Genomic DNA, 25,486 nt, shown 5'->3' with positions numbered 1-25,486 from the left:
TTTATTTTTAGTAACTGAAGCTAGAAATGGATGTGTTGTTGGTTTAGGTGTGTCAACGAATGCAGGAGGCTATTTCCACGCTGTGTTGCTGCAATCATCTCTCCACAAACACCTCCTGAACCCGGGCACAAACAAAGAAGGGTTTACATAATTGAGAGTATGATGAGACGGCAATAAGCAAGTCCAGTTTTTTGTATTGCTCAATATTGCAACCGATGTGTCAGATGGCTTTGTAACAACATCAATGGAGGAATAACAAGAGGCTGTGCTAAATCAGCAACGTTAATCTGATGATGTTAAGTTCATATCATGTTTACCACAAAGAAACTACAAAAGAAGGAAGGGTCACTACACCACAGAAAAAATAACAAAAAATGTTTCCACCTAGAATTGATCCACTTGCATCAAAAGTCCAAAAGTGTTCATCTGCAACAATCAGCAACTTTATGAAAATAAGAGTTGCCACAGGCTCGAATGCATATGAATACCTGAGACAAGGTAGGGTCTCTACAATATTCTTATATGAAAGATTTGGGTCATTTTGCACTTTATGCACCACAACTTCACAGAAAATGGCCGACACTCCGGCCCCTCTTAACATTAGCAAAGGGAGACAGCCTAGTTGTTGGCATCCCGTACACAATGCTGCATCTGATGGTGGCAAAGCTGCAGTGATTTCCATCCCATGCTGTTATTTAAGGTAACTTCTAATAAGGAAAAACCTACTTGACGCATCACACTGAATGTCCTTTGCCTTTTCTATTTCTGTCTGTGGGCCTAGTTCATTTTTATTTTAATGTCATTCTATTTCATTGTATATATTGTGCATTTTATATTTTATATTTTCACTCTGTTATTTTTGTTGCTGCTGTAGCGAAAAAATGTCCCTTTGCGGGATTAATAAAGTAACTATCTGTAGGATTCATCCTCTGGGGAATGTCTGTTCAACATTTCATGACATGATATTGCCATCCCTATAGAAATCTCAGATGAGGAAGGAAAGAGATCCCTCCTTGATTATTACATATTAGCACAACAATAGCACATATTGTGAGGTCCAAATAATCTTTTTCACTCCTATAACTTGATGTCTGACATGTGCAGCTCCCATGATGAGTAGATGTGAATGAGCGTATTGCACAGTCTGTGCTTTTCTTTTGTTCGCTGTAGACTCGGCAGTGACCACAGCCCCATGTACGTCAGGTGGTGACCTTTGGTCAGGACGATGTCCTTATGCTCGGCTCTGGGAGTTCCTGTGGCAACACTGTGGGATTTTCACACATTGAACTGGAATGTCTGGAATTGTAGGTGTCATTTTAGAAAAAAAACTTTTGGCTGGGACTTTATTCATGTTGGGGGAGCCCTGGCTATGAGTGTGTGTGAGTGTGTGTGTGTGTGTCTTCTACTGTATCTGCTTACATCTACATATGGCAGTTATATGTACAAAGGACTTACACAATCAGATCTTGAGAAAACGCTCTTTCTCTGGTCCAGTAAGTTTAGATTTTGTGGTTTTCAATTCTGTTCTAAGACGTTTTTAGACTTGGTGTGTGGAATTTTGGTAATCAAAGTATTTAGTCTCTGGCTGAGTGGCCGGGCCGAATTAAATCATGTCTCAGTTTGTTCTTTTGCATATATTTAGATCACTCAGTCAGGACAATTTAGGTTGTATATTACATCACATAACAGCTGTGCGCCTGTAGTATTTCCTCTGCAATTTCATAAGAGCGGTTTCAGAGGAAATGCCTGTCCTTCTCATGGTGAAAGGGATTTTGCTGCTGATCATTTTGTTATGTAAATGTAGGGAACATTCTCTATCTGTTGTTTTTTTCCTCCCTAATAAAAGGTTTATGATCAAGATGTTTTAAATTGCACTTATTCCACTTTTTAAGCTACTGCCTAGATTCTTACTTTATAAATATCTAGTGGTCATTTAACGAATGAGAAGTCTTTTAGCTATATGTCATCTTAATGAAAGAAGACATTGTCTACAGTCCTGACTTTTAGAGAAATCTGTTGATGCCTGTGTAAGAGGGAACTATTGGAGCTGAGGTGTGCTGAAGGAGGGACATACAGAAAGATGCAAGAGAAACAGACATAGTGCAGTTTGAGCGTTTATTGTGTTTTGAATGGATCAGGACTGTTCGGTCTGTGACCTCTACAGGGTGTGGTAGTGATCCAGTGATGCCCGTCATCACATTCCCTTTCGTAAGTCCTTACTGGAATAATGAGTCAGTATAACTCAGTACATCAACATCATGAACAGACTACAACTCGCTTGTGCTGTCTGACTCATGGCTGCAAAGCTGGACCACTTGCATACTCTTTGTAATTTCTGACTGTTCCAGCAGTCACAGCTAATCCTCCCCCTTCACTGAAATGATACCTGCATATCTGGCCCGGCCAGCCTGCCAATGACTGGAAAACTTTCAGCGCCACGCCATGGTGTCAAAACCTCAGACACCAATTACCAAGTGCACTTGGAGCTGCTCTGCATGTTATGCGTGTGTCAAATATTGTCCTGGGAAAAGATTTGAATATTATTTGTGGCTGTTACAGCCCACACCCTGTTTATTCTGAGTCACGCTCAAATCAGACTCAGCTACACCACCCAAACCCACAAACTGGCAAACTTGAATATTGTCTGGCTTTGCTGTCACAAATGTTAGGGGTACAAAAATGGACTTTTCAGAAAAAGCTTATACCTAAAAATGTGTTTTACTGGAGGTCTTATCAATTGTGTAATCTTTAGTTGTTCAGCCATTTAAACAAGTGAATACAGGACTAAAACTGTGGCTGAATGTGAAGCAATTTTTCACCTTGCGTTATTCGCTCAAATTTGTCCTGGACCTTTTATATTTGTTTGTCGGCAAAATGTATAAACTGTGCAGTAGCGGTAAGCTAGCTAGCAACTAACTGTGTCTGTGGTGGTGTGCCTTTGTGTTTAGGTTCCCCTCAACCTCTGACTGAAGTCTTTTGAATTCATGTCTACTTATGTTTCTCTATCAACTTTGTTGCATTCCCGCCACCCTTAACATGTGCCTTCTGTCTGAATGGACCGCCACTAAAAGTGCTGACATTTTGGACAGACATTGGTGTAAACTGCAACTTGGTGGAGGCAAACAACCGCAAGGTGGTAGTTTGTTAATGTTATACGTTGTGTACCTGGAAGGCTTTGAGGTCAGATGTTAGAACTGGGAATTTCCGACCCTCGACTTTGACTGGAATGTAGCATTAATAAGAGTTTTAAGCCATGTTAGCAGCTATTTGAGGGTGTACTTTGAGCTAAATGTTAATGCCAGCATGCTAACAGGCCCACAATGACAATGCTAACATGCTGGTATAATGTTTACCATGTTCACCATCTTGGTTTCGCATGCTAGAATGCTAACATTTGCTAATTAGAACTAAATACAACGCACAGCTGAGGCTGATGGGAATTTCAGTTTGATGGGAGTTGTATTACATTCTGTCATGGTGTTGCTTATGGATGGAATAATAGTGAAAATACGTTTTGGCTGTGGATGCTCTGGAACCACATCACAAGGACCCCTGGCTGGCCCCGGTCCCCACTTTGAAAACCACTGCTCTAGGACAGTGTTCAACAAAGTGGATTTGTGGTTGAAACATGGCAGTAACACAGCTGAAAACACTGAGAAAGAAGTGAAAAAGCCAGCAAAACCAGAGCCAACAACATACCGTCAGTAACATTTGAAATGTAGCATTTAAGTATTTTTCAGTTACACGGTTGTTTAGTAATTCAGACACTGATGGCGTAGCTCTGTATTGTCGGCTTTTTTCTACAAAAAAAATGTTTTGCGTTGGTCAGGGGGTACTCGGCTGAAAAAATATTTCAAAGGGGGAACATTATTGAAAAAAAGTTTGAGAACCACTGAGCCATGAATGCTTGTAGAAGATTTCCCGGCAATCCTTCCAATAGTTGTCGAGATATCTCAGCCTAACAGACACTGGATATTCAATCGGCACTTGTTGCTGTCTGACTTCACCGTGAAACCAATCTTTACAAATTGTCTATCGACAAAACAGAACTACGAGGTTTCACATCTGTAAATGTGATTTCAGCCCTGCATACCTGTAGCAGACTGTCACCTCTGAGAATCCTCACAACAGTCTGAGTCTAGGCTGCATTTTTTAACGCTGCACTTTGAGGTGCTTTTGGGTTGTTGGCTAACTTGTGTGAGACATTTCTGCTGCTCAGTGACAGATTTTGGTGGAGTGATTTTTCCTTTCCATCAAGGCATTCTTTTCGAACATTTACAGGACAGATAATATTTTCATTCCTCTGCCCTGCAGTTTATGCATTTGCGAATCAACAAGGAATCCAATGGGTTTTCCCTACATACCATCACATACCAAAACAATATTCGCCCAAACTGAATGAGGGTCATTGTGCAGGATTTCGGGGGTTTCTTCAAACGTGTCCACTCTCAGTGAGAGTGGTACTTTACTGTCTGGGAGCTATCCAACATCTGTGTGCACTGGAAAAATGTGTCGGGCCTCGTCTGCCTCTCTTGGTTTGAATTGGCGGATACTGTATGATTTCACTATGACTGATCCTGGCTGTAGTTGTTGATGTTATGACTTGGCTACATCTTTTTCACACAGTAGTTGTTCATAAATCAAGCATCATGAAGCGGCACTAACAGTCTATTCTTATAGTGTGTCCATCCAAGTATACTTAGGATCATTGAAGAGCTTGCATTCAGAATCTTAAGCACAGAGAGAGGGTTTTTCCACTCTCAGTCTGAGTATTGAGATCTTCGGCCAAACTAGTGTATGTTCTAGTGGAGCCACTACAGTGCAATCCTTCCAGCCTCTGTCATTCTTGGAGAGCGTGGAAAACACAGGGAGCGGTGGCCAGGATCACATAGTTTTCAGAGAAGGCTGAGGCCTCGCAGTACATCTCCACTGGCTGGCCACCTGGAGCCCACCTGCCCGGACACACACACACACTTTCCCCTTCTCTATCTTTCTGTCTGTCGCCTTCTATTTATAACTCAGCGCTGCATGTCTTCGCTGCCCACCCAGCTCTGTGAGAAATGGCTGTTGTTGAAATGCAGGAATCTAGAGTTACTTTTGACTGAATCCCTTAACCATGAATGGTTACGTTCTGGTTCAGTGATTTATAGTCTTTTTGCTGTCGTGTTTAGCTTCAGGCATTCTGTGGCTATGACAGCATTCTTGTAACATGCCGTAATCGTAGTTGTGCTGTGAAATGTTTCTGTAATGTCCATTCTGTTATAAGTTTTTAGCCACACTAGCATGCTCTGGGGATGGCAATGTCAGTCTGTTGGACGCTCCACCACTTTCAGACTGAAATATATCAACAGATATTTGATGGATTGCCATGAAATTTAGTACAAGCGTTCAGCGTGCCAAGAGGATGAATCCGTTTAACTTTGGTGGTCCTCTGACATTTTATCTAGATGCCAGCAGGTTCAAAAATGAAGAAAGTGGAACATCTCAACATCTACTTGGTAGATTTGTGGGAAAGTTGGTACAGACATTCACAGAGATTGTATCTCAATGACTTGACGGTAACACAGTAAACCAAGATGATATCAATGCTACTACGTGCTAAACATATATATTTTGTTTAAAGCGCTGTTGTGCCTATAAGTACAGCCTCATGAAGCTGCTAGCAGGGCTGTAGAGTCTTAGCCTGGGATACTCACAGACACAACACAGATGCTGCATGGGTTAATGAAGATGGTTGTTTACGCTGTGTGTCCTGAACTGAATCAGTCCCATTGTTAGCACTGCTGCCTCTGGAGTAACTGCTTAGTAATGAAGCAGCTCAGCTATGGTCTTTCTAATACAAGATGTGTCCTTGTGGTCTCTGAGTCTTGCTTGCTTCCAGGCTCCTATTTGAATTGTCTTCAAAGAGATTGCGATGATTCAAGTTCATGCCTCAGACATGCTGCCCTTACACCATGGAAACCAGTGGGAGGAGAAGGATTTAATCTCTTTTAAGTCTGGCTGAAGTTACACATGAAGGTTTCAGAAGTATTTTAGGTTTTGGGGATGAAAATGAAATTGTGGCAATATCTGCTCTATGTCTGTCTTTTCAAAAGATCATCTACTATATCTGACTGACCATCTAGTGAAGTGGCAGCCTGTAAAAACATCAGCAAGATAAAAATCTGTTGGACTTAAATCAGAATCGTCACCACAAACGCCCCGGAGGCTGTTTCACTAGTAGACAACTGGGCTAATGTATTTTTCTCCCCTCAGCTCGTGTTAAGCTGTGTAAACTTAGAACGCCACAAGACTGGAAAGAGAGGGAGGAGAGGAAAAAGAGGGGAAAGACTTGGGGGTGGAGGTGTGTGTCTGTGTCTGGAAGTGGAAATGGGCAACAGGGAGGAGGAATGTGAAACATTTCGTATGCCGGTCCAGCGGCTGTTTACACGGTCGTCAGCCTGTGACATCAGAGTCCAGACTTTATAAATGTCAGCAGGCGCAAGAATGGGCAGTTAGCAAACAGCGTCACACAGGTTGTAGAGACGGAGTGAGCTCCATCAGCAACACAAGCCCTCATGGACCGACCGATGCGTGACTGTGCGATAGCTTTGGCTGTACTGCTGTGTGTGGCTACACAGGTGAGGCCTGTTCCTGCTTACTTACTGCAGTTTGTTCTGAATTAGATTATTATGTGGTATGTGTGAGGTGTGCAGGTTTAAACAACAATGCTGATTGGCGCCAGTATTATAACAAGGTTGATTAATATTGTTGAATATCTTTTTTTCTATGCAGGATATCACAGAGGTGGAGTCTCAGTGTGATCATTTATCAACAAATTATAAATAAATTGGTTTTATGAGTGGATTACCTTCTTGTCTACCCTGATTTGAAATGAAGAAGAGTACTGTAATCTTGTCTGGACAGAAATAAGATCACAGAGAGCTCTGTGTGCAAGATAAGCAAATAGGATGAGACAAGTAAAGCTGCAACTAACAATTTTAACTTTGACATTTAAATTTGTATCGGTTATTTGCATAATTTAATTGATCAGTTGTTTGGTAAAATGCCATAAAATAGTGAAAAATGGCCCTCCCGAACAGAAAGTTGCTTGTTTTGTCCAACTAACCCAAAGATATTCAGTTTATGATCACATGAGACAAAGAAAAGCAGCCAATCCAATCAAGAATTTCTAGCATTTTTGCTTGAAAAATGAATCATAAGAGTGAGAAATGTACTAATACATTTTCTGTAATTAATTAACTGATCATTTCAGCCCTAAATATAAGCAAATTACCTTTTTGTCAACTCTTGTGACAACAGATAGTCGAAATATTTAAGGGCATATTTTCCTCCTTCACATTATCATTTTGCTTTCTGGTTTAAAGTTGATTAACAGTAAAGAAGTAATGCTTGATGGCCTTGTATAATTATAATACAGCAGCATTATCTTGTTGAGCAGTGAGCGCAAAAACAAACAGTGGTCTGTATTTCTACACATCATAAATTCACAGAGCGATGAAGAGATTCTTCTGCTCTGGTTAAGTGAGAATGGCCTCGTCCAGATCTCCCCTGTGTTTTGGCTCTGCCAGTTAAATGTAATTGGAAACAGTGATTTGGCCTGACTGTGTTGTTGGATACCGGTGTGCAGTTTCTGAGAATACCAATGACACTTTCTTTACTCTGAATATGCAGTCATGAGGGTAATAATCAAGATGATGATTATGATAATTGTGGTGATGATGATGGTAAAGATGGTGCGAGGACAACAATTATGTGTCATCCTCTTACCTGTTCTCGCCTGTCTTGTCCCTGCAGGTGTTGTGCCAGCTGTGTGACACTCCCTGCCTTTGCCCCAGTTCTGTCCCCCAGTGCCCCACAGGAGTCCCACTGGTGCTGGATGGCTGCCGGTGCTGCCAGGTGTGTGCCCGGCAGCGAGGCGAGCCCTGCACGGAGATGTTTCCCTGCGACAGCCAGAGAGGACTACAGTGCGACCACAGCGCCAGCTTCCACGGAGACCCTGGGGAGTGTGTCAGTGAGTGCCTCTTCTCACAAGCAAACAACCAGGCTCACGTATGTGTGGGTAAAACAGAGTGGAGGACATACAGGGAGGAGGTGATGAAACCTCAGTCAGTTCGCATGAGCAGTACAAACAGACAGTTAATGTTTACGGTCTGCTCAGCAGAGCGGGACGGCTGCTCTTAAAACATTTAAAATTCTATTTCCAGGTCTGCTGTTGACACATTTCCTCTAATGACTGCTCTTTGAGCAGCATGATAGATTGCAGAGACAACACTCATGGATTGAAAAACAGACTCAGTTTCTCAGTAGAGAGGCCTGGTTTCCCATAAAACTACATAACCCTTGGCACGGACAGCAACTCCTGTGTCCTCCTCATGTGTAACCACTCTCTCTCTCATTTCCCCTTTGATGTATCCCCTCTTCACCCAATCTAATCCCTTCACTTCCTGATTATGTTTCCCACATCAATTCCAAGTTGCAGGTGCGTTTGAGAAAGTCAAGAAGCCGTCTGTGCTGCATGTGTTTCTTACAGGTCAGGAGGATCTGCGCTGTGAAGTCAACGGCATCACATACCATGAGGGCCAGTCGTTTCAGCCCTCCTGTGACACTTACTGCCACTGCAGAGGTGGAGGGGTCAGCTGTGTGCCAACTTGTCCTCTGAATGTCCGTCTTCCCACTCCGGATTGTCCCAACCCACAACATATCCGGCTGCCGGGAAAATGCTGCAAGGAATGGGTGTGTGAAAACCTAGAGAACACAGTCATTCAGGATGCCATCACAGGTAAACTCGACAGATGGATGGATGAGTTAAGATGGTTCAACTCTTAAAGGAGAAACACATTAAACATCCTCCAATGCAGGCCTTTATTTTTTGTTTTAAACTGATGTCCTGACTACAGAGCTAGATATTTACAGCATATTTTCCAGTTTCAGATGTGTCTCTGCATATGCTATCACTGCTACAAACGTTGCTCATTGATGATCAGTCCATATGGCAACATAAACTTTCCCTCATTTATATGAGGTTTGTCACTGGTGGTCATGTCTGGAAGTTTTTATTGGAGCATTTTTTGTATTAAACTGGGATGTGTCTGGCCAAAGGAAAAATCCCAAAGTCCAAATATAACCCACATTTTGTTGGAAAAGTAAAAACCTTTTTTTTTTTTTCACAGTAGCCAAGTTTCCAAGTTTCATAACAACGACCGCAGCTGTGTAACAATTAAACATATGAAGCCATGTAGAGACTATTACTCTCATTAAAGGAGTGTGTGAATGTATACGTAATAGGGGGTGTTATAGGGAAATGAAGCCTCTCCAAAAACATCTGGAATTCCAAACATTGTCTGAGTCAAACAACCCTATGAGAGCAGTAATAGAACATTTTGTTCTTGGATGCAAAACCTGCAGTGTCATTCCTGCAGATCAGCTGATTAGTATGACTTATACATGTTTGCTTTGGGAGGAACAAAAATTTGCTTTGGATTTTTATGTTCACTAAAATCAAAAGATCTGGCTTAGTTTTGAATTGGAGTTTGAAAAAACAATCAGATGGGACGTTAAAGTTGCTGGAAGTGAGTCAATGAGGCGAATGAGTTCAATCATCAGCATCTAGTTTAGTGTAGAGAGGTTCTCACACCGTGATGTCTCTAGTAATTGTTTTTATTTGTTTTATTTAGCCATGAGACCCGGCAGGTTGTGGCCAGCTCTCCCGATGGATCACCCTCTAAGTAAACTGGTCCCACCTGCCTCCACCTGTATAGAGCAGAGCACCAAGTGGAGCGCCTGTTCCCAGAGCTGTGGGGCTGGGGTCTCCACACGTGTCTCTAACCAGAACCCGGCCTGCAAGCTGCAAATGGAAACGCGACTTTGTAAAGTGCGGCCTTGCCGTATATTTCAGCATGTCTCAAGGGAACCCACGGTGAGAATCTGTTTTTTTCTACTAGGACTGTCCTCGACTAAAGAAATTCTTAGTAGACTAACTCAACTCACCCACATCAAAAAAAATGTTTTGTGTTTTATGTGCCGGGTTTGGAGACAAGTGTCTCTGAAAAATATCTAAAAATATTTAAAAACCGGAGCAATTGTCTGCATGATAGATACAACAAGGGATAAGTGAAAATACATTTAGGGTTAACTTAAAACTTAAAGAAAAAGAATTCTCCGACACAGAGCTGGCATGCACGAGATAATAAAAAATGAAAGCCCTGTGGAGTTCTGATTTGTGTTGTAAGTTTTATTGTGTGCGTGTTGTTTTCCTAGTGGGGACGACAGGGACGATGCAAGGCCAGCTACACGTCACCAGGGCCCATTCGGCTCGTTCACCAGGGCTGCTACAGCACCCGTGCCTACCAGCTCCGGTACTGCGGACAGTGCACCCACACCCGCTGCTGCACGCCTTATCAGACCACCACGGCTGAGGTGACCTTCCGCTGCCCCACCGGCAGACTGCTACAGAGAGCTGTGATGGTGATCCACTCCTGTGTTTGTCACAACAACTGCCCCTACTCACCTTACAGTAACCCTGCTCTGTGGGGATACAGGCCCTGATCGGCCTGTACAACAGCTGATTCATTCAGACTTCACCGACTGATTCAAATCGCCATGCGGATCCATAAAGACATCCTCTAAACAATGGACCTTGAAAGAGAAAAAGATACATGTAGATAAAAAACTGTGATTGGGTTGGGTGAACATTGATCTTCACACATGTACAATCTCAATCTGCACTTATTCACAATACTTTTCACTCCCACACCTTGGTAACCCATTACACTGATGGTTGTATTCATTGTAGCAAGCAAGCAAACTTAATTTACAGTATAAAGCACTTTTTTTACAAAGTGCTTTAATGGGAGAAGAAAAGAGACAATGAAGATAATATATACAACAACCAGAAACAAGTTTATAACCAACAAAAACAAGTTATACAATTAAGAAAAACAAGTGGGTTTTGAGAAAGATATGCACTGATTTGCCTTGTCTGAGACTTTTCCACCTGGGGGTCAAAGGGCACAATAACTCCTTTAATTCCAGAGGTGCCTGGTCAAGTAATGCCAAAGTAATATGTTGAAATCCATCCTGTGACAGGGAGCCAATAGAGAGAAACAAAAGCTGGTATCATTTGTGAATTATATTCAAATTTTGTTAGTTTGTTGTTGTAATTTTGTTCTGGATGATTTTTAGTCAAGATAGAGAAAATGTGTTGCTTGAGATGAGAGCATGGTTGGCTTTTTCCAGATGTTTAGACTGAATTTAACTTCTGATTATTGTAAATTGTATTTTATTTACACTGGGGGAAATCTTTTTAGCAAGTGGACCAATTGCATTTGAGTAATTCCTCATGACTGTATCTGGGCCAAGAAACATAATTTCCCGGGTTTCAAATACAGTTTTTTTTCACCTAAAAGACTAAACTATGACCGAGGACAGGACTTTGTCTTTTAGAGCAAATTTCAATGATTTAAAAATATGTTTGTTTGATGAAAATGTATGCCACAGATTGACTCCAGCCTTTGTGTTGACAGATATTGTTTTCTGACGTGAGCAATGCAACTTTTAACTTGTACAGTTTTTGTGTGTTTGTAGTCTCGTGACATTGCACTTATTTCTTCATTTACGTTCTGTTGTAAATAATTCTGGACAGCTCTCTCCTATGTATAGTGAAATTTGTCTCAATGTCCTGCATTTCTACTCTCAATGATTGTTGTGTTTTTTAAATTGTATTTTTTCTTATTATAGTATTCACAGATTGATATAGTCGTGTCGTACATGCTGTAACTTCTCCCAACGCTTCACTTCATCATTCATCAGTAATTATTGTTCAGTTAACACTTCTGCCTTCTGCACATACGCATGCACTGTAACTCAGTCAGACCGGAAGACCTTGTTAGACATCCTGACATCTAGTGGACAAAATAATCTACTGCTGAGGACAGTGCGATAGCTTAATTCTTAAGGATTTCATTACGATAGGATGTTACAATAGGATTATATTATATTCAACAGTCCCTGTAATGGTATTGATAATATACAGTATCAGTTTCATTAAGGGCATCAGAAAAAATAAAGAAAATCTACATGTGAGGCCACACACACACATTTAAACCTGTAATAGTCTAAGTTGTTACTGGGTGTCAGCATGGGTGTCAGCCCTGGGTGTCAGCATGAGATGACTACATTTTATAGTTTCAGTTAGAAAGAATCAGACAAACCAGCCAACCCATGTTATTTCCTCAATACCAACAGGTGCAAGAAGGCTGTGAAATGAAAAGAGGAAGTCTTCTCTGAACCCCTGCGAATGTGATTTATTTCTATTCTATCCAACACTCCACGAGGTTGGGAACTGTACTAACTGCTGTCGAGAGGACAATGAATCACACAACTTGTCAACAGATCAGCTTTGACTTTACAGGCAGATTTCTGCCTCCTGTTTACATCTTAGTCTTCATCCTTGGTCTGGTAGCTAATGGATGGGGGTTGAAGTCTTTGCTGCAGAACTGGAAGAAACTGGGTAACGTCAACATTTTTGTTTTCAACCTCGGACTTGCAGATATTCTGTACCTGCTCACGCTCCCATTTTTGGTGGTGTACTACTTCATGAGGAGTAAATGGATCTTTGGAGATGCATTCTGCAAGATAACACGATTCTGCTTCAACCTGAATTTATATGGCAGCGTTGGGTTCCTCACTTGTATCAGTGTGTACAGGTACCTGGCTATTGTCCATCCAATGAGAGTGATGGGAAGAATAACTGTCACCCACTCTGTGGGGATCTCCGTCATGGTTTGGCTGTTGGTGAGCGTTCAAAGTCTTCCAGACATGTTATACAGCAAAACATTCGGAAACCAGACGGTTAGATGCTACGACACCACTAACAACAACTATGTTGAGGATTACCTGAACTACAGCCTTGGAAGGACCCTCACTGGGTTTTGCATCCCATTCCTCATCACACTGGGCTGCTATGGACATGTGATTGTTTTTCTCTGCCGCACAAAAACCACTGACAAGGTACTGAAACAGAGATGCTTGAAGTTGTTGTGCATCTTGATTCTCCTCTTCTCTGTTTGTTACGTCCCCTATTATGTATTCAAGAACCTCAACCTCTGGTCAAGAGTTCTGTCCAGACAGAAGATATGCCGCGAGTGGTTCAATGGAGTCTACATTGCTCATCAGATAAGTCGTGGCCTTGTGTGTCTGAACAGTGCTCTCAACCCTCTGGTTTACCTCCATGGAAATGAAGATATTCTTGCTCAGCTCAGACGACGACTCCAGCAAGCTCGTCAGATGATCAGCCAACTGATTAAACTCTAGTGTGCCCGTGGCTCAATTCACCGATGAAGTAAAGCACAAGGGCAACGTGTTTAACGTGTTTAACAATGTATCAATGTCATACTGATTGTCACATCTACATTGAGTTCATATTTGTGTTGTGCAGTTTAGAAGGAAGAATTTCTTGTTTTAATTGGTTTTGTATTATTATTACTATGTAAATTGTTTCATATAAATGTGCTCAATTATTTCTTTAATGCTCTGTTCAGTAAAGGAAACTTTGAATTATCTGACCTCCAGTGAATTATTGGTCTGTGTGGTGTCTGTGTATGAATTCAAATGTTAGGGAAGTCTTGTATTGGTCACCAAAGCAGTTTTTGTGTTGTTAAGGAAATGGATTTAATCAAATGTGTTTTCATTTGTACAGAGAAATGAATAAGCTATCTATAAATTCATCTTTAAAATGTAACTGCATACATAAACTCAAGTACTGTAGGCTACAAAGTACAATTGTGTTTCTTGCACTATGGGTTTCAATGTTACTTTATACTTCTACTTATTACTTACTGACTACATATCAGCGCCAAAGATTTTACTTTTTGCTGCACTTCATATATTTCATCACTTACTTACTGATGATCAATTAATACATTATTATATATTATTATATATAACCTACCAAGTAGTATATCAAGTACTTAAAATGAGCTCATGTCATCTGTAACATGATGAACACATTGATGCATCAATAATTATAACCCAATCCATTTAGAATGTAATTTATATTATTCTGAAATGGGCCTTTCTGCATAATGAGTACTGTTACTTTTGATAGACATACTTTAATTAAATTTATTTTGCATCGTATTTCTAAACTGTGGCAATTTCAAATAGATGAATTCAAAACAAGTGAATGTCAGATAAATGCTCTGTTTTAATAAGTTATTTTAAATACAGTTTGTTTGCTATGCACATAAAAAGTAACGTGGCTATCTCACAGTTTACACCCTTTAAAACATAATATGGTCAGTATTTACATTTATGTATTCATAATTACTACCTGTTGTCATAAACGTTCACCTGCCATCGAAGGTAGAGGGGCGTGAAGCCGCTGGCCAATCACACGCAGGCGCAGTCATGTAAACATTGTAGACGTCACCAAATACCCACTGAGTATGTCGCTAAACTGGTTCAACGCAGAGTTACAACACCTGGATGGGGACATGTAGTCTATCTTTAGAAGGTAAATACATGCGCATGTTTACGTATTACTGGGCCGATTCGATGCAGTTTGAAAAAAATAAAAAAATCAATTGCAATTAGCGTGATAGCGATATTAGCACAGTCCTCAGTGAGACTGAGCAGCATGTGTTGCTGCGTATTGAATGTAAAAAGAGTGTGTTTGGTAGAAGTAGTAGAAATGCTTCGGTCTAAAAAAATACTCTTTTCAAGTAAAAGTAAAGTTACTTAACTAAGTAAAAGTGCAAAAGTAGCATCAAAATATACTTAAAGTAACGTTAGTGAGACAGAATGCATAAATCATTTCAGAATCAGATAATGTGTTCATCAGTTTAATGTTGCTGCTGGTAAAGGTGGGGCTCATTTTAATTACTTTTTCTACTGCTGGGTAACTTCGTTTGTAATATATTTCATTACCTTCAACAGTTTTCCAATTAATGTATCATTTTTAGCTACTGCTAATTTCCAATACCCGTCCCTAGAAATATCATAATTTGTAGGTGATTTATATATTATAATGATAATCCAAATCTGCAAAGTAACTGAAGCTTTTGGGGTACAACCTTTGCATCCAAAATGTAGTGGAGACGAAGTATGAAGTAGCATAAAATGGAATTACTAAAGAACAAGTAATGTTACTTCAAATAAATCAAAATATTATATATTGAAATAAGGAAAAGTAGAGTATTTGAGTAAATGTACTTGGTTACATTTGACCACTGGTGTTATCTAGTTTTGTTAGCATTAGTAACTGAGGAGACATTTTCATTTGACAGAAAAGACCATGAAGTTCTCCTGTGAGGAGCAGATGTCTCCCACCTGCTGCAGCTTCGGTCTGAACTGTTGCTGCCATTCTCTCCCATTCTGCATCTTTCCTCTGCCCATGCTAGAGGTGACATGTCATGGATTGGTGAGTACCAACATTGAATGTGTGTATTATTTCGGTAGCTTACACAAGCAGCAATTTGTCTTCGGCTCCCAACCCACGCATCTTATCATTTTATTTGGAAGGCCATTATGTTTGAGTCGCAGAGTCGCTGTGTGCGTGGAAGAGTGTGGTAAATGAGGTATTGGAAGTTATTGATTCAGAAGGTAATTTATTGGGTTGGCTCCAAAACAGGATTCTCAGATTGTACAGGGTAGTCTTTCATATATTAAGTAGTTATGTGCTGGTGGTTCAACGATCACTTTTTGTGCTGATTTATTTTTTCAACACACCTCATTGGGGCAGTAAAGTGTGTCACACTCACTAGTTTGAGAACTCTGTTTTGGCTCCAGTCCACACAAAGCTGGCGTTTTCCTTTCGTCTGTCTCTTGTTCAGAATCAGAATCAGAATCGGAACCGTTTATTGCCAAGGAAGTTTGCACCTACAAGGAATTTGTCATGGCGGGTGGTGCATAGCATTTAACAATAAACAATAACATTAAACAATCGACACAGTGCAAGAAATAGAAACATATTAAATTTACAGTAGAATATAAAATAAAGTGCACAACAAACAGATAACAGGACTGTAAACAAGTGAAATGTTAAAAGTGTTGAGTGTGTTTAAATAACACATGCTCATCATGTTGCCTGGGGCTATAATCAAGGTTACACGGTTATTTTAATGTGATTCCTTAACAGGGTTGCACAACATAATGCAAATAGCATTATGTTCTTTTTCTACACAACATAGCACAGAAACACACACACAAAAAGAAAACTATACCACATGTGGAGGGTGGAGGATAAATCAAGGAGTCTGACAGCCAGAGGAAGTAAGCTGTTCTGAAGTCTGGTGGGACGGAAACTGATACTTCAGTATCTCTTTCCAGACAGCTGCAGGGTGAACAGGTTGTGGCTGGGGTGGGTGCCAAGGATGTTCTGGGCGGTTTTAATCACCCGCTGTGGAGCCCCCCTGTCCTGGGCCGTGCACATCCCATGCCAGTTTGTAATGTTTCCAGTCGGGATGCTTTCTATTGCTCCTCTCTAAAAGGTATCAAGAACATGGCACGGGAATTTTGTCTTCTTGAGTTTCTTTAAGGCATACAGACGTTTATGAGCTTTCTTCACTAGGATGGAGATGTGTGATCACCGTGTCAGGTTGTTTGTGATGCTGATACCCAGGAACTTAAAGCCTTCCTCCACCTCAGCTCCCTTGATGAAAACATGGAGTGTCTTCGCCTCCTTATTTCTAAAATTAACAATCAGCTCCTTGGTTTTACTGATGTTGAGCAGTAAGTTGTTCTCTGAGCACCACTCTGCAAGATTGTTGATTTCCTCTGTATATGAAGTCTCACTGTTGTTTGTAATCCGGCTGATGACGGTGGTGTCATCTGCAATCTTCACCACAGAGTTCTCTTCATGTTTGGGTGTAGCAGTCGTGGGTGTACAGTGTGAACAGGAAACAGGAAAGGGCTGAGCATACAGCCCTGGGGGGGGGGGGGGGGGGGGGGGGGGGGGGGGGGTTTCAACACTAGAGTGGAGGAGGTGTGGCTGCCAATCCCAACTGTCTGGGGTCTGTTTGTGAAGAAGTCTTACAACCAGTTGCAGAGTGAGGTACTCAAGCCTATGGTGCTAAGTTTACCAAAGAGTTTCATGGGGGAGATTTTGTTGAAGGCTGAGCTGAACTCACATTCATAATTATCAACAGTGTTAAGCATTGCTCTGCTCAGACAGCCGCTCCAGCAAACTCTGATAGTGTGCCCATGGCTCAGATCACAGATGAAGTTTAACACAAGAAAAATAGTCACATGTTAAGAATTGTACTGTAATCGACACGTCAATATTAGGCTTATATGTGTGCAGTTTAGAGGGAAGGATGAAGGACTTATACAAGTTAATGATTCGTTTTTCAAATATAATTTGTAATATTATTATGTTAATTGTTTATGAATGTGTTTTACTAATTTCTTTTGTGATCTGTAAAGTAAGTACAGTTTGAATTATCTGACTTGTAGTTAATTAGAGGGAGACTTTTGAATGCTGTGTGGTGTCATGAGTTAGTTGGGAATAAACTCAAGTAAGATCAATGTTTATTTATATATATATATATATATATATATATATATATATATATATATATATATATATATATATATATATATATATATATATATATATATATATATATATATATATATACTCACTCAAAACTACATATAATGACCTGCACCCTCGCACAAGACAAATTAAAAACAACAACGTTGCACTGCCGCGCACACATCTGTCACTTTTGAGCTCATAACCTGACAAACCTCTGATATAAGTTAGCTTAAACCCTTGAACTTGACACCACCTTCTGGCCAATTTGTATATCAACCTTGCAACTGCTAAGCATCAGAAACATACTTGGGACCTTGACTTTCATCTATCTGTGTTTTATTCTTTATAATGAGCATCACAGCCTCACAGAGCAGCTGGTGTGGCTGTAGACTCTTGACTTTGCAGTTTGCTTATTTACACCATATATACAAGTCTTCAGCTTCCAAACTCTCCTGCACTGTTTTTCTATGTGTATGTATATATTTTATAATATTTTAAGTGTTTTTTTTTTTTAAGTTTGCATAGTCAATAAGCTTTTATCAATGGTGTTAGTTTTTTGTGAATCAGTGAGCCATAAAAGATGAACAATGAATAAAGTATCAAAATGATAATAAAAAAAGGGTTGATGAGTTTTTTCTGACTCTTATCCATTCATTTGTGTGAAGGTTGACACTTTCCTGCGTCACCTAAATTGTTAATTCATAAATAATATCTTGTACCTGTTGTGTGCTAAAGTGATACTCTACATAAGGGACATACTGGAAGAAAAACATTTGACAGTTTAGCAGATCATGTTCACTGTCTGTTCACTGCCATATGAATTTTAAAACTATCTTCAATAAAAAAGTCTGCTTTTTTTTTTTCTTTAGTGACAAATAACACGTGCACCGGTGGAGATGTTGCACATAGATATTATTGTAATCTCACGTCTGCAGTTGAGACAGCAGTGTTTCAAACAGGAAGTTTTCTTCGACCATAAGCCAGACAGTCCACAGACGGAAAGATTTGTTCTAACGTCGTTCCAGAAGACAGAATGAATAAATCTTCCTGTACTCGTGTCAGCTTTGACTTCGAGCACAGATTTCTGCCTCCTGTTTACATCTTAGTCTTCATCCTTGGTCTGGTAGCTAATGGATGGGGGTTGAAGTCTTTGCTGCAGAACTGGAAGAAACTGGGTAACGTCAATGTTTTTGTTCTCAACCTCGGACTTACAGATATTCTGTACCTGCTCACGCTCCCATTTTTGGTGGTGTACTACTTCATGAGGAGTAAATGGATCTTTGGAGATGCATTCTGCAAGATAACACGATTCTGCTTCAACCTGAATTTATATGGCAGCGTTGGGTTCCTTACTTGTATCAGTGTGTACAGGTACCTGGCTATTGTCCATCCAATGAGAGTGATGGGAAGAATAACTGTCACCCACTCTGTGGGGATCTCTGTCATGGTTTGGCTGTTGGTGAGCGTTCAAAGTCTTCCAGACATGTTCTACAGCAAAACATTCGGAAACAAGCTTGGGAAATGTTATGAGACCACCAACAACAAATATGTTGAGGATTACCTGAACTACAGCCTTGGAAGGACCGTCACTGGGTTTTGCATCCCATTCCTCATCACACTGGGCTGCTATGGACATGTGATTGTTTTTCTCTGCCGCACAAAAACCACTGACAAGGTACTGAAACAGAGATGCTTGAAGTTGTTGTGCATCTTGATTCTCCTCTTCTCTGTTTGTTACGTCCCCTATCATGTATTCAAGAACCTCAACCTCTGGTCAAGAGTTCTGTCCAGACAGAAGATATGCCGCGAGTGGTTCAATGGAGTCTTCATTGCTCATCAGATAAGTCGTGGCCTTGTGTGTCTGAACAGTGCTCTCAACCCTCTGGTTTACCTCCATGGAAATGAAGATATTCTTGCTCAGCTCAGACGACGACTCCAGCAAGCTCGTCAGATATTCAGCCGCTTGAATCCAGCAAACTCCGGCTGTGTGCCTGTGGCACAAGCTGCAGATGAAGTTGAATTAGAGTTAAGACGTTAACATTAACTGTTAAATAACATTTAGCTCAAACGGCATGCAGCTGTCCATCACAACAAGTGGTGTGAATTGACTGCAGTGTGTATGAAGTTGTTAGTTGTTTTCTTACATTTTGCTTTTTTTGCCTTAAATATTATTTTTGCTGTACAGTAATATTGTTTTTTATATCTTAAGGTACAACATGTTGACACATTTTGCAAATAAAAAAAGGCAATTAAGATAAACTCCAGCTCTCGATGTGTCTCTGTTGTCTTTCAGAAGAGCTTCTTTCACTGCGGTGTGGCTTGTTATAATCTAACACTGATCACTATAACTCTGCTGATACTCATGCTGCTGCAGCTCCCTCCACCACCACAAACTCAGCACAAAGCCCATTTGTTCTGTAAAACTTAAAAAAAAACTAAAACAAATTTGGTCACAAATACGTGTTTTATTTGTAAAACATTTTCCTCAAAAAGCCGGGCGCTGTAGTTTTGATCAAAAGTTACTAAAACTGGAGTAAAAGGTGCATTCGTTGGACTATATTTAACCGTGGATTAATCCACGTTTGGTGCGCCAGTGAGTATTTGGGCCAGCAGGATAGTGTTTTTGACTCAAAGTAAACTACTGTGTGTGTGTGTGTGTGCGTGCGTGTGTGTGTGTTCATGTTAATGAAGGAACACGTCACGCAGTGCAACAGTGAGGCTCATTGTGTTTTTAATTGTGTTGAAACAATTTCAATCTCTGGTCAAGAGATCTATTTAAATGGAGGATATGCAGTGAGTGGTTGAATGGATTCTACATTGCTCTTCAGATTATTCGTGGCCTTGTGTGTCTGAACAACAGTGCTCTCGACCCTCTGGTTTACCTTCACGGAAAGGAGAATATTCCTTCCCAGCTCAGATGACGACTCCAGCAAGCTCGTCAGATGTGATTTGTGACTTTTCACAGGCATTGCAACATATAAACTAATGATAATTAGTGACCAGAAAAGGAAAAAAACACAAGATTTTAAAACTAATTCATGATGCACTTCAATCACTGTACATTACGTGAAATATGCAAAGATCACAACATTATTTGTTTGGTTTTTTTTGACAAAAAAAAGACAGTTCAGTAGATAATAGTGCGAATAATTTGAAAACTTAAAAGCTATTGTAAAATTAGAATTTCCAACACTTTCCCATTTAGATCCTGCATCCATATAGCGTTTCTTTCTAAGCACCAGTGTCTTTTTTTCAATTGTTTTCAATGAGGAGAGAGCGTATGCGGCTGCATGCAGCCACCTAGAGGAAAAGCACAGCAGCCAGAGTCCTTTTTTTTCTCCTTGCTCTAACGTTATGGCTGTCAAATTAAGCATCCTCATCCATACAAACAATGTGGGCCAGCATCTCCTGTTGGTGCTCTTTGCTCTCTTAGAGCCCTTTTTCGATAAAATACTTGGATGAAGCACTCGCCTTTTCTGCCAGAAAGACACTATATGGACACAGGCACTAATATATTCATGTACACCCTGTATATTGGTTCCTGTTGTTATTCAGCAGATTCTGTACCACTATAAATTACAAATCTTTTTTCATCACACTCTTATCAACAGTCTCCAGCTTGCTTCCTCATGAGGTTATCTATTCATTCTTGGACTTGGATGTGGTCTTCATGGTGCTTATCAAACATCTTATGAGACATCTACAGAAAACCCAAACTAATGCGATGATCAGCACACCAAATGCTACAAAGACTGCCATCACATCTAGACAGTGATAGGCATACCATGGCAACTTATATGATTCAGTGCGCAGATGCGCTGCGCCCTTGTGTCTCATGACGAACTCCATCCAGAAAATGGCGCTGTCTATGGGTTTCATTGGTTTGTCATGATGAAGCTGTGACAGTTTGAGCATATTCTGTTTGTATGGCTTCTCTGGGTCTAGAATATTCTTCAGGGAACTTGTCAGAGATTCAACATCCAAGGTTGTCACTTCAACAATCTCAGCCACTCCCCGGGACTTCAGACGCACCACGTTGTCATACTGGTCAAAGATGAGAGGAATGCCCAGAACTGGGACACCATGGTAGATGGCCTCATAAATTCCATTAGTACCCCCATGCGTGACAAAAACCTTGGTTTTATGGTGACCTAGTATATCGTTTTGAGGAAGCCATTCAACCAACATGGTGTTGTTTCCCAGAGTGATGGGTCTTTTCCCGATGTGTCTCCACACGACCTTCTGAGGGATGTTGGCAAATGCTGAGGCGATGATCTCCGATATCTCCGGGCCGAGGTCGCTCAGTACGGTCCCCAGAGTCATGACAACCACCCCATGTTCACCTGAACTCTGCACAAATTCCTCTAAATCTGATGAAAGGGGCTTGGAGGGCTTACCCTGGAAGCCTCCAATGTAGACGATGTTGGGCATGCTGGGACGAGGAAACTCGAATATAAAGTCAACCCGCATTAGCCAGAGATCAGCTCCCTGCATGAGGGACATGACGCTGACATCAGGTCCAAAATAATGATCACACACAGCCTGATAAGGCGGATTTGAGACAAAGTAGTACATGTAAGCCAATATACCTTGACAAATTACATTATTGATTCTTTGGAAAAAGTCCATCTTGTCTGAGTTGTCAGTAAACAATTGGGGGACGTAGGAAAGAGGAGAAGGAGCGATGGCGAAGTGGGCCTCGCCATTGAAAAGCCAGCGCACATTGAAAACCAGGGGAAGCTGGAGATGGTGTGCCAACAGCACTCCACCTGGAAATGCCGGGTCAGTCAGAAAAATGTTGTATCCAGTTTCCTTCAGCTCCTTAATTAGTGTCTTATTCTCAAAGATGCGGACGATCAGTTTTGCCACGACTTTCTGGTTCTCCCCTATCATGTTGAAAAGGTGCCTATAAAATTCCACAAATGCCCATATTGTGCCTTTATTTCGACGGATCTCTATTGACCTCTTCAAGAAAGACGTCATGAAGTCTTGGCTCTCTACGTTTTGGGTCTGTTCCTGGGTGATGGTGATGGAGGTGTAATGGGGTGAGAATTCAGAAACGTACCAGCTGGTGGAGGAACGTAGTACCGTGATTTGATGGCCCTGAGAGTGAAGTGCCTCCACCAGGATTTTCATGTTAAGCCAGTGGCTCCCATCTACGGGGTAAACCAGGACCTTTCCACCATCGCAGCTGGAGGACAGAGTAGCTGAAAAAAGCAGGAGGAATGCCAGAGCTGGATATGACCTCATCACTGTAGGGGAGACACATAACTTTACTGAACAAATATTTGCAGTTCATACTTTACTCAAGCTGCAGATAAAATCCACACGTTATCGCTCATATTGTCATGAAAGTGACCATTTATTATTCACACAAAAAAGCCTTGACGCTGTGTCAACAAATATGGCAACGACAGTAGCCATGTGGCATGGGGCACTGAATTTGATGAATTTACAGCCACCAGCCCTCTGTTCCACTCATTTTATGTAAACAGTGTAACATTAGCATGAAACAGTAGATTGCTTTTTGAGCCATATTCAAGCATGAAATGCCGATTTTTATAAATTTGTTAAAAAATGGCAATATTAGCACCAGCATTGATCATCACAGTGCAGTCATAGTTTTTAGTTTTTAGCTTAGAAATCATGTTTTAAGTGTGCAGTTACTCTTTGAATATGTTGGTTGGATGAGGGTTTAAATAGCTTCCTGCTGCTGCTGTAACCAATTCAGTAAATATGCAGGTTGTAAAAACAAAAACAATGAACTAAAGAGGATAAAAAAGCCCTGTAGACCTTGTTCAAATAGCTAATGAAGCCCATGTTTCAAATGTTTGCTCTGCCAATGCCTCTCAAATGTTTCCAACTCTACATCTACAAAACAAATATTTTTGAATCTATGCTTGGTATGTTCAGTCTTCCGCCTCAGTCTATATTTTCTTTATGACCATCTGCTGCAGTTTGCTCTTTGTTCAGTGTCTCATTTTTTTTTTTCTCTTTTCGCTGGAACTGTTATGTTCAGCACTAATTAACCAAGTCAAAGTCCTTGTGCACATGATGCTTCAAAGTGTCATGCATCAGTGCCATGTATTATCTAAGCATGAAGTATTGTTGCAAAGTCTTAACAGTGTGCCAAGCACGTAATTAAATGTAAAATATTAAAATAAGGAGACTCAAGTTAAAGCAAACAGATGTAACATGACAAAAAAATGCATGTCCAAAATCAAATCCATGATTCATCTGGTCTGAATGGTTTGTCTGCAAATGATCATACCATCTCAAACTGTAATTTAGGTCACAAACACACACCATCGCAAAATGCAGTACACAGGATACAGCAAAACCTTTGATGCCCTACTTGACTGTGGTTTACTGTAGATTCAGTTTGAGATGAAATTTAAAACGAAATGGGACATGAACGATTTACAAATTGGTGGTTTTGAATCTTTCGACACAAGTGATATTATTCTTAGCATCAGTAGTTTGTTACAATGTTACAATAAAGATGCAACGTCTTATATAAAAAATAGACAGGCCTGAACAATCTTAAGAGGAAAAAACACATTGTCCATAACAAGAAAAAAGCAAACGGAGCTCTCATGCAGCAACACACAGTTTGTTAGTGAAATATCTCCTCACCTCAGACTTCTCACTCGGACCTAAGAGAATCCAGTGTCCAGTCAATGATCTGACCTGCTGAGCTGCTGTTCAAAATGCAAGTGAATGTATAACTTTACGTTTCCCTGACTGAACCATTCTCCTGCCTGTTTATCCAAGCAAATTGCAACCATGCAGAGGTCTCCTCTAAACCCTCCGCCCATTTTTTACCCCCCAGTTCGGGATGTTCTGCTTCTCTGCACCAAAGATCATCCGATCTAATTTCACAAACTTCCGGAATGTAGAATTTCACATATATATATAAGAAAGAGGTGCTAACAGGTCTGATGCATTCAATCCCAACAACAATGTAATTTCTACCCTAACACTGCACACCAATACTTATTTTAGTCATATATATCTCTCAAGATATCGTTCCTCTCACTTCTTTCCTCCCCACACATACACAAAAGTGAAGAAAAATCTATGTAGTTGATTTGTTTATACTGGGGTCAAAACAATGTTTCTTTGTCAAAGAGTTTGACTTGTGACTTAGTTCCTACTCTAGGTAATCAGTAGAATGTCCCCATATGTCTGTGGATGACCTTTGAGTCTGGCTGACCAGGTAACTTTAGCCTTCTCTGCTTTGAACCACATGTTATACAAAGGTCTGGGTGGTTATTGTTAAAGACATGCCAAAGAGGGATTCATTCACCACCAACATAGTTAATTGAAGGTTCATTTTTGAAAAACAATTTAAAGGGGAACTCCACTGATCCATCATCCACATCAAAGTATATTCATAGGTGTTGGGGAGTACGACTGCATATGTGAAGAAAGTTCTAGAGACGCCTTTTGTGGCTCAAGAGAAAAGAGCTCATAATTTGCCTCTAATGATGTCACTATTTCTAAGCATGTTTTTGGTGTATTCGCACAGGATAAGTGAGAAAATGAAGTATATTCAAACCAGACAGTTTGATGCACACTCTTAATGCACCAAATAAATTAGGGAGTTGATCACAGATGGTAATAAATTGTTTCAGAAAGAGGATCTTGTCAAGAGGATCTTGTCAATCGTAGGACAAACATGTTGACGTCTGTTTTAAAAATAGACCATATTTATTATGAATGCTGTCTGCTGTGAGTTCACTTTATTTTGTCACAATATTATCGTCATTTGATTGAAATCTGATGTCATATTGTAGTATTTCCTGTTTGTATAAAATGATAAACGTTTTTTTGTACACTAACTGCTTGAACAGTATACTGTAAAAACTAGTATGAACTGTAAATAATTAGTATGTAGTATGGATTTGGGACATGCCATATGTCTCACAAGGGCAGTATATACTG

The 25,486-nt window shown here is 40.4% G+C and overlaps 3 protein-coding genes and 1 pseudogene across 3 annotated transcripts; 3 read left to right on the top strand and 1 right to left on the bottom strand.

Moving 5' to 3' along the window:
• The first annotated feature begins 6,557 nt into the window (after positions 1-6,557).
• Positions 6,558-10,548, top strand: ccn5 (cellular communication network factor 5). Its single transcript, XM_076091751.1, has 5 exons — positions 6,558-6,620; positions 7,798-8,014; positions 8,534-8,782; positions 9,678-9,919; positions 10,261-10,548. Exons 1-5 carry the CDS (start codon positions 6,558-6,560, stop codon positions 10,546-10,548), a joined length of 1,059 nt encoding a protein of 352 aa, XP_075947866.1.
• Positions 10,549-12,259: 1,711 nt separating this feature from the next.
• LOC142956729 (P2Y purinoceptor 1-like) lies at positions 12,260-13,560 on the top strand. Its single transcript, XM_076098465.1, has one exon. The coding sequence runs from the start codon at positions 12,370-12,372 to the stop codon at positions 13,312-13,314; it is 945 nt and encodes a 314-aa protein (XP_075954580.1). The 5' UTR covers positions 12,260-12,369; the 3' UTR covers positions 13,315-13,560.
• A 4,131-nt stretch (positions 13,561-17,691) lies between these two features.
• Positions 17,692-19,755, top strand: LOC142949877 (P2Y purinoceptor 1-like). The gene has a single exon (XM_076091739.1). It carries the CDS (start codon positions 18,573-18,575, stop codon positions 19,575-19,577), a length of 1,005 nt encoding a protein of 334 aa, XP_075947854.1. The 5' UTR covers positions 17,692-18,572; the 3' UTR covers positions 19,578-19,755.
• A 1,423-nt stretch (positions 19,756-21,178) lies between these two features.
• Positions 21,179-22,789, bottom strand: LOC142956711 (UDP-glucuronosyltransferase 2B20 pseudogene; annotated as a pseudogene).
• Positions 22,790-25,486: the final 2,697 nt, after the last annotated feature.

The sequence above is a fragment of the Anarhichas minor genome, unplaced genomic scaffold, assembly GCF_050575085.1.
Source record: "Anarhichas minor isolate MPS153535 unplaced genomic scaffold, ASM5057508v1 ptg000003l, whole genome shotgun sequence".
NCBI classification, from domain to species: domain Eukaryota; kingdom Metazoa; phylum Chordata; class Actinopteri; order Perciformes; family Anarhichadidae; genus Anarhichas; species Anarhichas minor.
This window is presented reverse-complemented; position numbering and strand designations above follow the sequence as displayed.

Bases quoted from the DNA above. Each gene is read 5' to 3' on its own strand.
- ccn5 (XM_076091751.1), top strand. From the start codon at position 6,558: ATGGACCGACCGATGCGTGACTGTGCGATAGCTTTGGCTGTACTGCTG. The intron at 8,015-8,533 runs GTGAGTGCCTCT...TGTTTCTTACAG, and splicing joins AGACCCTGGGGAGTGTGTCA to GTCAGGAGGATCTGCGCTGT. The intron at 8,783-9,677 runs GTAAACTCGACA...TGTTTTATTTAG, and splicing joins CATTCAGGATGCCATCACAG to CCATGAGACCCGGCAGGTTG.
- LOC142956729 (XM_076098465.1), top strand. From the start codon at position 12,370: ATGAATCACACAACTTGTCAACAGATCAGCTTTGACTTTACAGGCAGA.
- LOC142949877 (XM_076091739.1), top strand. From the start codon at position 18,573: ATGAATAAATCTTCCTGTACTCGTGTCAGCTTTGACTTCGAGCACAGA.